At 62.7% G+C, this 16,540-nt stretch overlaps 1 protein-coding gene across 1 annotated transcript in view; it reads right to left on the reverse strand.

Moving 5' to 3' along the window:
• The window catches only part of TP73 (tumor protein p73), a gene marked incomplete at both ends in the record, with an annotated part of 45,775 nt that extends 38,081 nt beyond the window's left edge, over window positions 1-7,694 (reverse strand). The window contains 2 exons of the mRNA XM_082676804.1: window positions 7,110-7,230; window positions 7,636-7,694. Of these exons, the coding sequence (XP_082532930.1) occupies window positions 7,110-7,230; window positions 7,636-7,694 (180 nt within the window). The remainder of the gene's footprint in view (window positions 1-7,109; window positions 7,231-7,635) is intronic.
• Window positions 7,695-16,540: the final 8,846 nt, after the last annotated feature.

Below are 16,540 nucleotides of genomic sequence, written 5' to 3' on the forward strand. Positions count from 1 at the left end.
CTCCCAATGCACAGGTGTCCCCCACTCACAATGAGACATCAAGGTTTGGCGGGCAGACCGATGTTCAGGAAGGGCGTCTGCAGCGGGGCCCCGGCTGCAAGTTCTGGCCAGAGGCAGCGGCCAAGAGCCTTCCTAACGGGACGCCCGCAGGCGGGAAGGCCGGGGTGGGGTGGGGGAGGGGGGAGGGGGGGAGACTGTCGGTCAGTGAGATCCCTGTGGGTGTTGCCAGGGCTTCTCCCAAGAGGGCCGGGGGGCTTGGCAGGTGGCTGGATGGAGGGACACACAGGCAGGTAGGAGAGGAGGGGGAGGGCCTGGGCTCAAGCACAGGGCGTTGCGCAACATGGGGTAAAATTCGAGTTGATCAGAAGGGACGCTGTCTGGGTGGGCCTGACCTAATCAGGGCAACCTCCTCCTGATGGCCTCAGGAGCAAACCGCCAGGCTGTGGAGGGCCCACGTGGCAGGGTGCGGCGGGCGGCCTCTAGAAGCCGAGAACAGTGGCCCTGGGCCAATGGCCAGTGAGAACCTGAAACTGAGCTCTGCCAACAACCAGGGCCTGGAAGAGGTCCCGGCCTCAGACAAGATGGCAGAGTCCTCACTGATACTTTGAGTACAGCCTGGTGAGACCCTGAGCAGGGGGCCCAGTGGGGACACGCAGGACTCCCGACCCACAGAAGCCGTGAGACAACAAACAGGTGCTGCTTTAAGCCCCTCCGTTGGCGGTGACGTGTCACGCAGCACAGCTGAGTAATGCAGCAGGGGAGCGAGCAGGCAGGCAAAGACCTTGGGCAGAAGACGGCCAGGGCTCCGCGGGACCCTGGACGGCTGGCGCGGCCGAAGGGCAGCCTTGGCCTCGGTCTGCATTCGGGCTCAGGCCTGCAGGGCACAAGGCAGGGCCCAGGAGGGGCTGGCCACACGTGTGCCCAGACTGGAGGCTGCCCACAGGGAGGCAGGGTCAGGTCGGGAAGACCTCCTCTCTTGAGCCCTGCTGGAAGCACTGAAGGCCCAGGTGCCACGCCCCACCCACACTGCGGGGGCACCGCGGCCTGAGAACCAGCACGGTCCCCACAGCGTGAGCCTGGGCCAGACTGGGATTCCCAGCGTGGACGAGAGCACGTTTCCAGCTCTCAAAGTGCCGGAGCTCCGGCACCTGCCCCAGAGCATCACCCACTTCCTGCACATTTATCCAAAATCCTGGCCATCCTGGGACAGGGAAGGGGGAGCCGGGGCCCCTGTCCGCAGGAACTCTTCCTGGCTTAGTCCTCAGCTGCCAGCGCTGCCCTCCCAAGTCACCCCGCCGGGCCCGCGGCACCTGCTCTTCTGAGTTTAACCTACCGGGACTCCACCCCACGGACTACTTCCGCAGGACTCGCGGCAGCAGGGCAGGGGGGATATTTTCTTGCACGGCCCACCTGCGCAGGAAGGGGTGAGTCACCAGAAGGGCACCAGTGATGTGTCAACTCCAGGTCAAACTCCTCACACCACCTGCGGACACCCACAGGCAGGTGGCTCTGTGATCCGGTGGCTGGCGGGGCTCACCGTCCCCGAGCTCCGGCCCTACGTCCTCGGGGCGGCAGGCCCTCCCTCAGCCCACCGGATCCCTCTGGGGGCTGGCTCTGTTCCCTGACAATGCCTGCTCCAGGGAGTGTACTACCGGACTGCGCCCTCCTTGCTCCCAGGCCTGGGGAGAAACGCCCCCTCCCCAGGCCAGGAAGGCCTGTCCTGCGTGACCGCTGGGGTCTCAAGGTCCCGAGTGGCTGCAGGTTCTAACCCTGGTGTCTGTCCCCTGTGTAGCTCACTGGGCACCTGGGGAGGGGCCGGCAGGGCTCCAGGGTGGATCAGCCCCCAGACACAGCCCCCTCTACGGCCCAGGCGCCCACAACAGCTGTCACCGGAGAAAGGCGCCGGGAGAGGCGGGAAGGGATGCAGGGAGGGGGCAGGCATGGGCAGCCAGGGTGGCAGGAGGTGCTCAGACTCCGGGAGGATGGGCGGGAGAGACAGGGAAGGGATGGTCAGGGAGGAGAGCCCGCCAGCCTCAACCTCAACCAGCCCCATCCTCAACCGAGCTCCCCTTTCCTCCATCTCAACCTTTCGAGCATCGTCACAGCTGGCCAGAACCCTGCCCCCTTCCATTTTATTGGAGGCTTTCGGGATCCCAGTGCCCCCATCAGGGATCGAACCCAGGCCCCTCGGCGGTGAAAGCACCAAGTCCTAACCACTGGACCGGCAAGGAAGTCCCCCTGCCCCCGTTTTGTCCTGAGGGACACTGAGAATCAGAAAGCCTGGATGGCCCAAAGCCCAGGCCCAGACCAGCACGGGGTGCATACGGCCGCTGCCTGCTCGGGACCCCATGAGCGCTCACCATGGGGGGCTTCATCCTGTCCATGCTCCTCTCAGACTGTGAGGGCCTCCAGGGCCAGGGGAGACCCTACAAGGTTCCCCTTGTCACCACACCCGCCGGGGGCCCAGGGGTCACCTCCCACCTCGTGTCCTCTGGGCAGCCCTCATTTCGAGTCCACAGGAGGCCGGGTGTTCCCCTCTCTCCCCTTGCAGGAGTTGGGGGCCTATTTTATAGGTGCCTGTCATGGGTGAGCCGCCGGGGGTCTACAGGGACAGCTAGAACTGGAGGCCACCATACAGAGCAGGAGCTCCACCGAAGGGCCCCAAGGTGGACCTGGGGCACCGGGTCCTTCCCTGGCACAGCAGGCTCTGGGGCTGGAAGCAGCTGCTCCCGGGCCCTCCCTGGCTCCACTGTTCTGGGTTCCAGGGGGAACAGCTCTCTTAAACTCAGCCCATGTCCCTGGTCTCAGCATCACGTCTAGTGTTTGTCATGCGTTCCTACAGGTCAGGCACCATCAGTCTTCCTCGCAACCTTGCCTTAGATCCTCACTGGCCCATTCTACAGACAAGAAAACTGAGGCCCAGAGGGTCAAATAACTCTCCAAGCAAAGAAGAGGCAGGGGTGGGATCTGACCTCCGAGCCCCCGACGCCCTTTGCACCATCTCGGCCCTGTGGTGCGGTGGACCCTGGCTGCAACGACCTCAGGGAGCTCAGTGTCCCCACCAAGAATCTGTGCTCTGGGACTCCTCCAAGGCCGAGGGGCCAAGTGCTCCCACAGGGGCCCTTCTCCTTCTCCTTTAACTGCCCGACTCGGCTTCCTCAGCTGCCCAGCATGGGAGGAGGGTGGTCCGAGGCCCCACAGGGCTGGCGGAGCCTCTGCTGGGACCCCATACGGCCTGTCACCCCAGGTCCCCAAGTGAGGGCACCGAGGCTCAGAGACATGGGGACTCGAACCCGGGACAGACTGGCTCCTCGGGCGAGGCCCCTCCCACTCCGCCTGTTCCCACCGGCCACTGAAGCAGCGGTTAAGGGCGTCCCGGGGGTCCGCAACGGCCTGTTTCCTGACAGGGCCGGAGTGCTGCTCAGGAACCTGCAGGTCCGGCAGGAAGTAATCTGCTTGGTCACCAAGGCAACCGAGCAGGGTGGAGACCCAAGGCCCCGAGACCACAGTGTGTGCCACCCGCAAGGACCAGTGTCCCCCGAGGCGACGGCTGTGCCTGCCTCGGCCTCAGCCTTTTCCTGGATGAGCCCCACGACCCAGTTGGGGGGGTGGCCCCAGAGCCCGGGGCTGGGGTACGGGCACCCTTCATCTCAGAGGACAGCGGCCAGAGGGAGCGGCATGGGGGCCCGTGTGTGTATGCATGTGTGTGCACGAGTGCGCGCACGCGTTCACATGGGCCTGAATCGTGACTACAGGGCGGGTGGCGAGTGCGAACTTTTGACTCTGCAGCTGCTGCTTTCTTGACCTGGAGCCTGGCCTGGGGAGCACTTGACCTGTTACCAGCCTGGAGGAGGGGCTATCCCCCTCCCCGCTGAGCCCCAGGCTTTCCCTGACGAGAGACCTGCTGGTGGGTGGGAATGGAGCCACGGGGGTGGGGCTGAGGCACTCAGGAGTCCCCACCCGCACCCCAGCATCACCAGGTCGCCCTCAGCAGCACAGCGTCTGCCGGGGCTGTTTTCTGGCCAGAGGGTCAGGTCTTCTCAGCCTCCAGTCTGGACTTTAAGACAACACCACCCAGTTCAACTCTGTGGGGCTTCCTGCCTGCACCCTGGACTCCGTGGGCCCCTGCTCCAGGCCTCTGGACGCATCAGGCAGAGGCCCTTCTGCAAGGCAGCTAGGCAGTGGGCTCTGCAGCCAGCTGCCCAGCTGTCCAGCTGTGTCTCTGAGCCTCGCCTTTCCCTCTGGGCTGCGCTGGGCTACATGAGGGTGAGGGCTGGGCTACACGATGTCAGGCAGGGGTCAGGATGTGGCGTTCGGAGGGGGCCTGGCTCCCCACACCTACCCCTGCCCCCAGCCAGGGCCAGCGTGGTTCTGGGCACCCCCACCTCTGGGAACCTGCAGGACTTTTACTAAGAGGCGTGGCGCTAGCTGAGAGACTCGGCCCTCTTGTTGGCAGAGGTGAGAGGCCCCATCCTGGTTACCCCACGGCTGGTGGGAGGGGTGTCCTGCCCTCCCTGGCCCAGACCTTCTCAGCATCAGGCATCCTCCCTGGAGGGGGGGCATCCCACCCCACAGGAGCCCAGAGCTGGTCCGCTCCTGACACTGGGTCGTTGGGGTCTCCTGGGCCTACTGCCCTCCAGGGGGTGAGCTGGGCAGCTGGGAGGAGGGGAGGTGGAGGCTTCTGCAACTACAGAGACAGGCCTCTTAGGAGACCGCATTCAGAGGCCCTCCCTCCCTGGAGCCTGGGGGCAGCTCCTGTCCCTCCCCAGAGTGGATGTAGGGTGAGTGTCTGACAATTTGCTTTTTTTTTTTTTTTTTTTGCAGTACGCGGGCCTCTCACTGTTGTGGCCTCTCCCATTGCGGAGCACAGGCTCCAGACGCGCAGGCTCAGTGGCCATGGCTCACGGGCCCAGCCGCCCCGCGGCATGTGGGATCCTCCCGGACCGGGGCACGAACCCGCGTCCCCTGCATCGGCAGGCGGGCTCTCAACCACTGCGCCACCAGGGAAGCCCTGCCTGACAATTTGCTTTTTGATTGTAAAGTAAGTGCCTGACATTAGGCTGTGGATGGGTGAGGCGCCCACTTCAAAGACATGCACCTCGACAGCTATACAACTATAGGTCAAGAGCCCAGCTGCCTCATCCCCGAAGGCTCCCGTTCAGAAAGCCCTGGGTGACCAGATAATGGACCTTGGAGTGACCCCACTTCTCCCTTTCACAGTTTAATTCCACTGTTATGTTTTAAATTCACCAATAACGAATCAACCCCCCAAACCCTAGGCACCCCATCCTCAGCCCCAATAAAGGCAGAGCCCTGGGTCTCCTCTCTCTCTCTCTCTTTCTCTCCCCCGCCACCCCACCCCGCAGTGCAGGTAGCAGGGCTCAGGTGAACACCCCAGGCATCCTAGTCCAGAGCATCACTATTGACAGGTTGAGACCCACCCAAGACAGTGGCGCCAGGACACTAATGTCCAGGAGGGGCGACTGGGACCATGAAAGGTCAGGACCCTTGGCCCCTGTGGAGATGTTGGCAGACAGGAAATGGTCCAAAGGGACAGGGCAGCACTACCTGGCCCCGCCCAGGCCCAGCATCTGCCTCGGTTTCCTCACCTGTAAAATGGGACTATAACAGGCAGATGTTTCTGCTCTGATGGTGTTCTGAGCAGAGGCAGGAGGCCTGGGCTGGCCAGGCAGATTCCTCAGGTCCACTCTGAGAGGATCCTCGGAAGCAAGGATGTCACAGGGAGCTCACTGCCCCCCAGACCCCCACCTGCCCCAGTTGCGACTACCCGAGCAGGTGCCTTCTCCTCGCCCCATGCGGGCCAGCGGGCCCTGGGCCAGCCCAGCATCCGAGACGGACACTGACGTAGGACGTAGGGACCCTTCCTCATCCCCCACCCCCTTGACCCTGACTCGTTCCCACGACCGGAGCCCCCATGGTCTCCACTGTTCACCAGATGCCTTGGACGGGTGTGTGTTGGGGTGAGGGCTCCGATCTGGAAGGGGGCTTTAGGGAGAGGGGCCCAGACTCTGAGCGCCCCCCCCCCGCCTCCAGAGTTCCCAGCTCCGTCTCCCTCCTGCACCCTGGCCCTGGCCTGGTGTGGTGCCCCAAGGCCACTGTGCTGGGCTGTGGGGGCCAGCGGCCATCCAGTGAGCCGCCATCCAGGGGGCCCCCATCTGGGGAGCTGCAAGCGGCAGATCCAGGTGCCTCCCTCACGCACTTAGCCAAGGTCCCACAACAAGTCCCCGTCTGAAGGAGCTGCACAGCAAGCCTGTGGGCAGGACGGAGCAGCCCCGGGTCCCGCAGAGGCTGTCCCAAGGAGGTGACCACAGAGGGCGCTGGGGACGGCAGGCGTCGCTGGGCCTCCCCGGGGCCAGGGGTCCTCATACACCCTCTTGTGTCTCTCCTGCCTCCCACCTCCTGGCCCACCAGTGCCTGGCAGTGGGCGGCCAGGGAGAGAGACAGGAGTGTGGCCACCACCCGGTTATCACAACCCTCCTCCAGCGTGGCAAGGCCTGAGACACCGCAGGGCTGGCGGCTGTCAGGGCCTCAGGTGCCCCTGCATCCCCCACCCAGCCCCCCTCCTCTGGAAACAGCAGCTCCAGCTTCCTTCGGGGCGCTCTTCCCCATAAGTCAGTGCGGCTGGTGGGCAGAGCCCACACCACTCCACTCCATCCTGATCCTGTTTCAGGGGACCCAGGCCATCAGAGGCACAGGGATGGCTCAGCGATAGGCATTCAGAGGTAGGCATGCTGGACTCTGGGCAAAGAGGAGTCCTTCCCCACAGGGAGGGGGATGATGATGGAGCCTTTCCCATGAGAGGAGACGCTGCCTAAGAACAAAGCCACCACGGGGGAAGCAGAGCAAGAGACAGAGAGGCAGCTGTTGGAACACCTGGATCCAGCCATGCCTGAAGGCCTTCCTACACCTGGACTGACAGTTACATGAGCTGATACATCTTCCACTTTGCCATCTGAAATGTGCTGACAAACCCAGAGAGGAAGCCGTACACCCGAGAGCCTGTTTCCTGGTTCTGCAGGCTCCCAGAACAGGACAGTCCACATTTACTGCCCCCACCCCGAGTCCTCCGCAGAGGGCAGCCCACTCACCATGACAGAAGTGGTCATGCCCTGCAGGTGGAAGACATCCATGCTGGCCTCCGCACCGCCCACCACCTCATCATTCCCCTGGCCCGACTGGGGAAGGTCGAAGTAGGTGCTGTCCGGCTCCCTAGACAGAAGAGGGAAACAGAACAGAGAGCACAGCCATCAGCCCAGATGGCCCAGGCCTGGAGCTCAAGGCCAGCCCACAGCTCCCGGGGGCGGGCCTCCCTCTCCCACCTCCACGGATTCCTTCAGTCCCTTGTCTCCTCCACTCCTTCCCTGACCCTCAGCCCCTGCGGCCTCCGGCCCCCTTACCCTACCAGCCTCTCCAGGGCTGGTGTGAGTGCCAGGCTGGCGTGGCCACACACAGGCTTTGTCCCCTGGACCCAACCCCTCTGGAGGGCTGGTCAGAGGAAGAAGCCCAGACATTGGACCCTGCATCCCCAGGAGAAAGCCCAAGGCAGCAGCTCCCTGTCCAGCCCCCGAGTCCATCGCAGCCCCCGATTCCAGCAGGCTCAGACGAGGTACTCACAGAGAGCTCCAGAGGTGCTGGAACGTGGCCCCCTCGTCGGTGGCGGTGGACTGCGACATCTTCCCACTCCCGGCCGAGGGCAGCTCGCTCTGCCAGGAGGAAAGGACAAGAGTGCGGGTTGGGAGGGCATCCTCTGCGCTCCTCAACCAGCATCCTCGGGCACAGGTGGTAGGCGGGGCCGACAATGACCACCCGAGGACACCCTGGCGTGCTAACCAGGCACACGCCCTTCACCCAGCCCCTCCCTTCATCCTGCCCTCTCTGGGGGTGGGAGCCGAGGCCTGGGGGTGGGCAGCCTGGCTTCAGACCCGGCTGGGGGCCTGGGCAGCAGGAGCTTCTCAAAGCCGCCACCCGTGAAATGGGGGTGACAGCAGCATCCCCTCATGGGGCTGCTGCAGGGCCCCTTGGGAGCACGAATTTCAAGTCTCTACTAGATAAGTCAGAAAGAGAAAGACAAATACCATATGAAATCACTTACATGTGGACTCTAAAAAAAAATGACACAAATGAACTTATATACGAAACCAAAACAAACTCACATAGAGAACAGACTTGTGGTTGCCCAGGGGGAGGGGGCTGGGGGAGGGATGGAGTGGGAGTTTAGAGTGAGCAGCTACAAACTAGTATGTATAAACAGGTGAACAACAAGGTCCTACTGTACAGCACAGGGAATTATACTCAATATCCTGTGATAAACTGTAATGGAAAAGAATATGAAAAAGAATGCATACACGTGTGTAACTGAGTCACTTTGCTGTACAGCAGAGATTAACACTACTTTGTACTTCAACTACACTTCAATAAAAAATAAATTAAAAAATAAAAACAAAACAAAAAAATAAAGTCTCTGCTGTGCCCGGGTCATAATTACACTGGAACACGCGTGGTCATTATTATTACGAACTGTATCTCTAGGTTTGGCCTGGGGGGTGGCTCAAGCCAGGTTTGGGGGCTCCTGAGGCCCCAGCAGCTGGCGACGCTTAGATCCCAGGTGCCCCCTGGGAGGGGCGTGTGCAGGGCACACCGGAGGCTGGAGCTGAGGCCCTGGTACGAGCCTGGCTGTGCCCGATTGCTGCAGGCTGGGCGGCCTTTCACCTCTGATGTGGGATCCTTGCGTACGGCCTGGACACAGAAGCAGCGTCAACCCCACGAGGCAGCCGCCAAGGCCGAGGCCGAGAAGCTTCTGTCACTGGAGGGGTCACTGCACGAGTGGCCCCCCTTCAAGGAGATGCCCAGGGCTTGGGGCATCCTGACTCAGTGCCCGCTGGCCTTTGTCCCCACTGTCACCCCTCCTGAGGGCCTCCATGCCCACCCGAAACAGCCACCCAGGAGGAGGTGGCGGTGACCACACCGGGCACATCTTGAACCCTTATCCTACGGTAGGGGGGAGGGGCAGGGAAACCAGAGCCCACCCTGCCCACTGCCCCCACCCAGGCCAAGGTGATGTCTCCCCTGGGCCAGCCTACAGGCTCTTGGCAAGGGGCCACGGGAATCAGCTTGGCCACCGCCTGGCAGGGCCCAAGCGGGCAGGCCCGGGCCCAAGCGGGCAGGCCCGGACCTGCCCATGGCCGTCGGGGGAGGGAGGGTGCGGCCTGCAACCTTTTGGACAGACTTCGTCTGTTCCCAGGCGGTGGGCCCCGAGAGAGGCCGGTGGCCTGTTCCCGGGGCTGCCACGTGCCAGGCCGCCATCCCTGGAGCAGCGGCACGAGCTGGGAGGGGCCGGGCGGGGCCGAGCGAGGATGGCCGGGACTAAGAGCTTGGAAAGTGCTGGCCACAGACCAACTCTCCAGCAGGCTCGGAGGCCACTCCACCCACTCTCAGGAGACCAGGGCTCAGAGAGGTTATGTGACATGCCGAGGTCACACAGCATAGCTGTAAGTGCAGGGACAACCAAGTGGTTTTCTCAGAATTGGAAATTAACGTAGTCATGCCTCCTCCCCCCTTCACCTCAAACCCTCAGCACACAATCCACAGGATTTTAACAAGGGGCGGGTCAGCGCTCACTTGCATGCCTCCTGTGCTGGGGAGATCACTCCTATCCTGGGCTGAGCTATCCAAAACCCAGCAGAGCTGAGTAAGGCGTGGAGCTGGCCATGTGGTAACGCAGAACGGGGTGGACTTGGTAGGAAGCAGAACATGCCGGCCGGAGCAGGTCACTGTGCTGAAGCTGGGCGGAAACACACCCTCACCCACTCTCCAAGGCTGGTCCTTTTTGGATGAGCAGAGATTAGTCAGAGGGGCCTCTTGGTGTGGGCAGGGTGTACCAACACGAGGCTCAACTGGCCCAGGCCATTTGGTCCCACCCCCTTCATTTTGCTAATGGACCATCTAAGCCCAGAGACAGACAATGCCTTGACTAACATTACACAGCAAGTGGACGGCAAGATCCTGTCCCTGGTCACGGCAGCACCATTCGCAACAGTGGAAAGGTGGAAACGGCCCGAAGGTGCATCAACGGATGAACAAATAAACAAATCCTGGTCGGTCCACACGCTGGAATATTACTCCATCATGAAAAGCAATGATCGCTTACACCGGCCATGTCACTATGAACCTCGGAACATCATGCTGAGTGAAAGAGCCACGTGCTATACGCGTCCATTTATGAGACGTCCGGAACAGGGGAGTCCACAGAGGCGAAAGGCAGACTGGCGGTTGCAGGGGCTGGGGGCAGGGCATGGGGGGAGACTGCTGGAGTAAGACAGGGGCGATGGTTGCCCGACACTGTGAATGAGCTAAACGCCACTGGAGGGTTTGCTGTAAAGGGGTTAGCTTTATGTTACGTGAATTTCACCTCAATAAAGCTGCATGGAAGTTAAAGACAGTTTCTCCGAAAGCCCAGCCCCAGTTCTCAGCAGCCCCTGCCGCCCAGCATCTGGGGAGGCAAGTCAGCACTGGGAATCTCCCCGAGGCCCCCTCCCTCCCCTGGCTCCCACACCTCCCTCCCCACAGAACAGCCGGGAGCGGGGACAGAGGCCCGCACTCTGGGGGACACAACCAGCATTTTCACCCCACCCCCTGCTTCACCCCAAGCTGCCGGGGTCAGAGGCGCCTGCACCACACAGGCCGGCTCTGGCTCGGTGACAGACCTGCAGGTGCCCGGCCCTCTGGGGAAGCGGTGGGGGGGGGGGTGTCCTACACCCACCCCACCAGCCCTCACCACCAGGACTGAAGACGGAGACTGCTCAGCCTTACTGATGCAAGGGGTGGTCCCGGGTCACCAAACTCCACTGCCTTCAGCAGATCCTGCTGCCTCTGCCCCCAGTACACCCTCAGACCCAGGACTCTGTGTCTGCTTTTAGCCAACACCCCAGGACTCACAGTGACTCTAGGACAGACCTCCCCGCCCGCCGCGGGGCGGGGAGAGCAACACACAGGTTCCCCTCACCCACTGAGGGGCCCCTTTGGCTGTGTCCACCCGAGGACGGCACCAGCCTCTGACGGTGACTCCCACACAGGTTCTCCATCGGCAAAACGGGTCCAGAAACCTGCCCTCCCCAGAGGGCCTGGAGGACTTGACCCAGGAAGCCATGCAGCGCCCATACCTCCAACTTCCCTGGAAAACTCTGCAGAGCAGGCTGCACTGGGCTATCAGTGACAGAGCCGCAGACCTGGTTCCTGCAGGCGCCAGGGAGCACCCGCCTGGGCCGGAGCTGGGCGTGAGGAAGCAGCACAACTGATGTCCGGCCTCAGGCTGCCCCCCGCAACTGGAACCTCCCCCAGAGCTCCATGGGCCCAGCCCTCTCTCCCCTAGGGCAGGGACAGTATATTCCCTTTACTCACTAGCAGCATTTCGGCCAAGGTGGCCAAGGTTTGCAGAGGTGAGAAAAAGAAAGCAATTCTAAAATCACTTCCTGCAAATTAAATCCAGTTTCCCCGACATGCACTTCAAATTTGGAAATGTGCTCACAGTGGAAACTGCTTTTGCAAACGACGCGAATCATTTAAAAAATCGCGTGTATGAGGGGAGAGACTGACTTTCGATGACACCTCTTCAGGTGGCATTAATGATGCCACGAAGTGCACATGCACGGTGGACAGCTTTGCTTTTCCATGAAGTTGCTCTGGGAAAAAAAATGCAGCCTGTTGCACCAGGAGGGGTCCAGTCCTGGTCAGGGCCGGTCTCCAAGGGAGACGTGGGTGTGAGAAGGTGGGGTACGGTGCTGGTGGGGGCTGGACTCAAGGAATCCCTGAGCCCCAGCCCACAGGGAACTGCCGAGTCAGAGGCAGCCCGAGAAGGGCAACGTGTGGCCCCTTCTCACAGCAGCTGGGCCGGGGCTCAGGCACCTCCGACCTGCCCCAGCTCCCCGTGGGCTGGGGCCACCAACACCAGTTCACCTCAAGGAATTTCCAGCAAAAATTTTTGACCCTGGAGAGGCGGGGCAGGGGCTGTGTGGGCCACACTCAACTCAAGCTGGAGTGGAGACACAGCCCCACACCCCACTGACTTTGGGTGGCTCGGGGATGCCCCGAGGTCTCTGAGAGCCCTCCAGGGAGGGGATGCAGTCCCACATCCTGCAGCGCACCACGGCAGAGGTTCCAGCCCAGAGGTCCGGTGCCGCAGGGGAGAAGCGGGCCAGCTGCTGCCGGGGCCCCAGGCCCCCACACTGCCCTGTCGGGCAGGAACCGCCACCCCGGGGCAGGCGCTCAGAGGCCCAAGCTACCAAGGGTCCCGGCTGGGACTCGAGCCACAGCCCAGACAGCTGGAGACCTTGCCCCACAAGCGAGTGCAGACCTTCTGCCCCAGGCTGGTGGGAGCTGGAGGCCCCGGGGGGCAGCAGCTGTTCCTTGGCCGGCTCTGCTCGACCCTCTGACCACGTCCTCCACAAATCCCGGCGAGAGCTACAGCCTGCCGTGGGCTCCTGGCTCTGTTCCCACAGGTCCCCTTCTGCCCCCGGCCCTGTCCCCACGCACCCCAGCCAGGGCGGCCTCCACGCTCAGCTTTGGTCCACCATCCACTCCCCACCCCATCCTTGTCCTGCCAGGCCAGGCTTCCTCCAGGAAGCCACTGTCCTCCCCGACTCCAGGTCAGGACGCCCCTTATCTTGCCCCCCCATCACCTGGCAGGTGGCAGAGCACAGACAGCCCTTCAGCTACGTGGCCCCCACGGGCAGCCCCATTGGTTGGGCAGGACTTTGAGGCCTCTGGTTTCCCTGTCCCCTGGGCCCACCGCTGCCCAGGGCCCCGAAACCAGCTTCCGTAAACTGGGGTCCTTGTGATCCTCCCAGAAGGGACACCCCATCCACAGAGGGAGGCCCCCACCCACCTGCAAGAGCCCTGGTCCAGAGTGGACGCCTGGCCCGCGTGCAGAGAAGGACAGCTTGGGGCACACGCCCCTCCTCCACGGCCATCTGGATGCCAGCTTTGGGGGAGGGCGTGCGGCCCCATTCAGTTTAGTGGGGAAAGACCCGAAGAACTCCACCCTGCCACCCACCCCGAAACAATCCATCTTGATGGTCCTCAGTCACATACTGGTTATTCCGGTGGGTCCGTCCCCAGTTATTTCAGTAAACAATGGCGGATTGAAATCCAAGGGGCAGATAAACCTACACCATCTCAGGAGGGACCCTTCCCATCCCCTGTGGCCTTGTCTTGAGGGGACAGCAGAACGGCCCAGCGTCCAGAAGTCCTCCTACTTGGGCAGAGGGGTCAGGCGGCCATCACACAGGGTCACAGGAGGCTGGAGGCCCTGCTGTGACATGGCGCTGTCCCCGGGCGGCGGCCCAGCCGAATTCCAGCAGGACACCCGGCGCCCAGCCTCCTGGGCCCTTGGAGCTGAGGGGCCTCTGTGACCTCAGCCAACCCCGGGAACGGGAGGCCCTCGCCCGGTGGGGCTGGGGCAGGAGTCCCCCCTGGAATGGTGGCCAGGAGCGTGTCACCCTCAGAGAGCAAAGGACAGTGGCATCTTCACCTGCCCCTCCCGCCCGCGCCCGGCCACGTGGCCACGGAAGCCTGCGCAGCCTCTGTCCTCGCTGGCCCTGCAGGGGCTGGGGTGGGGTTAGGACAGGACCCTCGGCCAGGGCGGCACCTGGGTCTCCTGCGGAGAGACTGGGCCTGCGGGGCCTGGGAGGAGGGCACGGCCGAGGCCAACGTCACCCTTGGTGGGGGGGGGGCTCCCTGCTCCCCCTCTGCCTGCTCAGGGGAAGCCCCGCACTGATGGTGAGAGACAAATTTAGCCTCCCCACCCTGGGGCAGGGTGCGCTTGTGAAATACGAAAACAGCTGGAGGTGCCCGATTAAGCCGCCCTCTCTCCCTCCTGGGCTGGGGCCCGTGGGGAGGCGGGAGACGCAGAGCCTGGGAGCGGCCCCAGGAATCCCCCAGCCCTGCTGCCTCTTACCTCGGTCCCGGTCCCGCAGCCAGGCCAGGGGCAGGGATGGCCTCCCTCCGGCACCTGGGCCCGGCCTGGAGCACCGTGGGGTTGCCCAGCAGTTTCTGTTTGAATCTGACGGTTGGTCTAGCACCCACGTGGGGCAGGGAGCTGGGTGGCGGCCCTCTAACCACGTGGGCCTCACGTACTTCTGGAAGGAAATGGCTGACCAATCCCCCAGGGCTGCCAGGCTCCAGACCTTTGCTGGGAGGGGCTCTCGGCCAAGCTAAGTGTTGGGGACCCAGTGGCGCATGCCCCCACGCCCCCTCACCCTACCACTGCCACGCCCAGCTTCCTGGTGGAGGAACTCATGCGGCCAAACCAAACAAAAAAACGCTGGAGCACGGCTGAGCCGCACCATGTCTCAGCAGGGCAGTGCACCACGCAGCTCATTTCACTGACCGACGTGGAGCCGTGCACAGAGAGGTTAGGTCACCCACCCAAGGGCACACAGCTGGTCAGAGCAGGGAGTCCAACCCGGCAGCTAGCTCTAACGTCCTTGTTCTTGACCTTGCCCTCTACCTGGCCTCTCTAGGAGGTGAGCAAAGGAGGTCCAGCCCCTCTCCGGCCTGCCTTCTCACCACACGCCGCTGGGAAGTCCCTGGTCCACCCCTACTTCTTCACCCACACAATGAGGCCCTACCCACATCCGCTCCCCGCCCCCCCGCCCCCCATCCCGGCCTCCACCCCCAACAAGTGCAGGTCAGACCTGGACACAGGCTTCCTGTCCCTTGGTTTTCTGCTCTGCAGCTCCGCCCTGCCTGCCACACTCCCGGCCACCCCCCCCTCCCCCTCCATCCACATAGCCCACCTCTGCACCTCTGCCACTCTGCTCTGTAGCTGTGTGACCCCTGGACCGGTGTCTTGCCCATTCTGAGCCTGTTTCCTGTGATGTGTGGAAAAAGCCAAAGCACTCAGCAGGGCGTTGATACAGGCACAGATTGGAGCTCGAGAGACGGGAGTGAGTTGCAATTGACCAGTGGTTACTGAGGATGAGGGTAGCAGCGGAGGAAGAAGAATAAACCTGCCCTGGTCCCAGGGGCAGCAGAGGGCAGAGGCCAGGTCTGTCCCTGGCTCAGCTGCGGGGACCTCCCCATCAGTGGTCTCTCTAAGACCGAGGCACCTGCGGAAGGATGAGTGGGACCCAGCACTCCATGGCAGCAGAAACCCAGGGGTAAGAGACAACCCACCCGCTAGAGGCAAAATAATGGATTCCTACTGGGGCCGGAAGCCGGCACAGTGCCCCTGAGCTTGGAGATGCCGCGATCCCACCTGCGTCACCACGTGGGGAGGCTTCCACGGCAGCACCCAGCCACCTGTTGGGGCGGCCTGACTGGAGGAGTGAGAGCAGAAGTGAGGGTGTCGGTGAGGGAGGTTCAGACCAGCATGGGGCACAGGAAGGGGACCCAGGAGGCGGGCAGCTGCAGGGCTGGGAGCCTCATGAGGCTGGAGAGGAAGAGACGCTTGACGGTAGAGCAGGTGTCTGAGCTTTCAGCCGTGGCGCGTTCCAAGTGAGCGCCAAGGGTGGCCAGGATTGGACAGAGGAGTGGCTGGGCACATCCTGGACTTCTCCGTCTCACTGCCCACCTCCAACCCCGCCTCCACAGGGATCTAGAATCCGGCACTCCCACCCACAAGGCCACCCTAGTCCCAGATCCCCTCAGCCCCCCACCCCCGCCCCCGTAAGGGCAGCAGCCTCTCAGCCAGGCTCCCCGCTTCTGCCTCAGCGGATGGACCAACAGTGGCCAGATGTAGGTGAGGTCATACGCCCCACCCCTGTACCCCCCACCCGGTGGAAGAAGTCAACTACGCGATGACAGACTGTAGCTATGACATAAGGTGTCATAACTCTGAGAACCGGCCTCAGGGAGCTCCCTGGCGGTCCAGTGGTTAAGCCTCCGCGATTCCACTACAGGGGGCACAGGTTCGATCCCTGTTTGGGGAGCTAAGATCCCGCATGCCGTGCAGTGCAGCCAAGACAAAAACACAAACAGACAGAACTGGCCTCAAAGAAATGGGAACGAACTGACCCTGGAACTAAAGACTAGCTGTACTTAAATCAATCAGGATGACGCTGGTCAGACCACCGCATGACCAATTGCAAGGTGGCCGTCAGAGCTGACTGTGCTGCTTCTGCATGGAGCCCCTCCCTCCGTCTACAAAAGCTCTCAGCCCCGGTTGTCAGTTGGGGGCGGTGGGTGGGAGTCAGCCCTTGGGGGATTCGGAGGACATGGAGCCCTTGCTCCGAAATAAAGCAACCTCTCCTTTCCACAGGCCTGGCCCCTTTTTGGCTTTTGAGCGGCGAGCAGCCAGACCCCGCTTTCGGTAACACTCTCACCCACCCGGCTGCCAGGCACCCCTGCCGTTTCCGTCCGTCTCCTCCAAGGCTCCCCTCCTCCCCTCTTGAGGGTCCCACCTCTACATGCCAGTGCGCCATGCTCTGTCCTCCAGAATCTTCTCTTCCCCGGACAAGCATCTGTGCTCCTTCAACCATGCCCTGCACGGTCATTCCCAAACCATTGGCCCCGCCTGGCCACC

This window comes from Grampus griseus (assembly GCF_964374135.1).
Source record: "Grampus griseus genome assembly, chromosome: 1".
Lineage (NCBI taxonomy): Eukaryota > Metazoa > Chordata > Mammalia > Artiodactyla > Delphinidae > Grampus > Grampus griseus.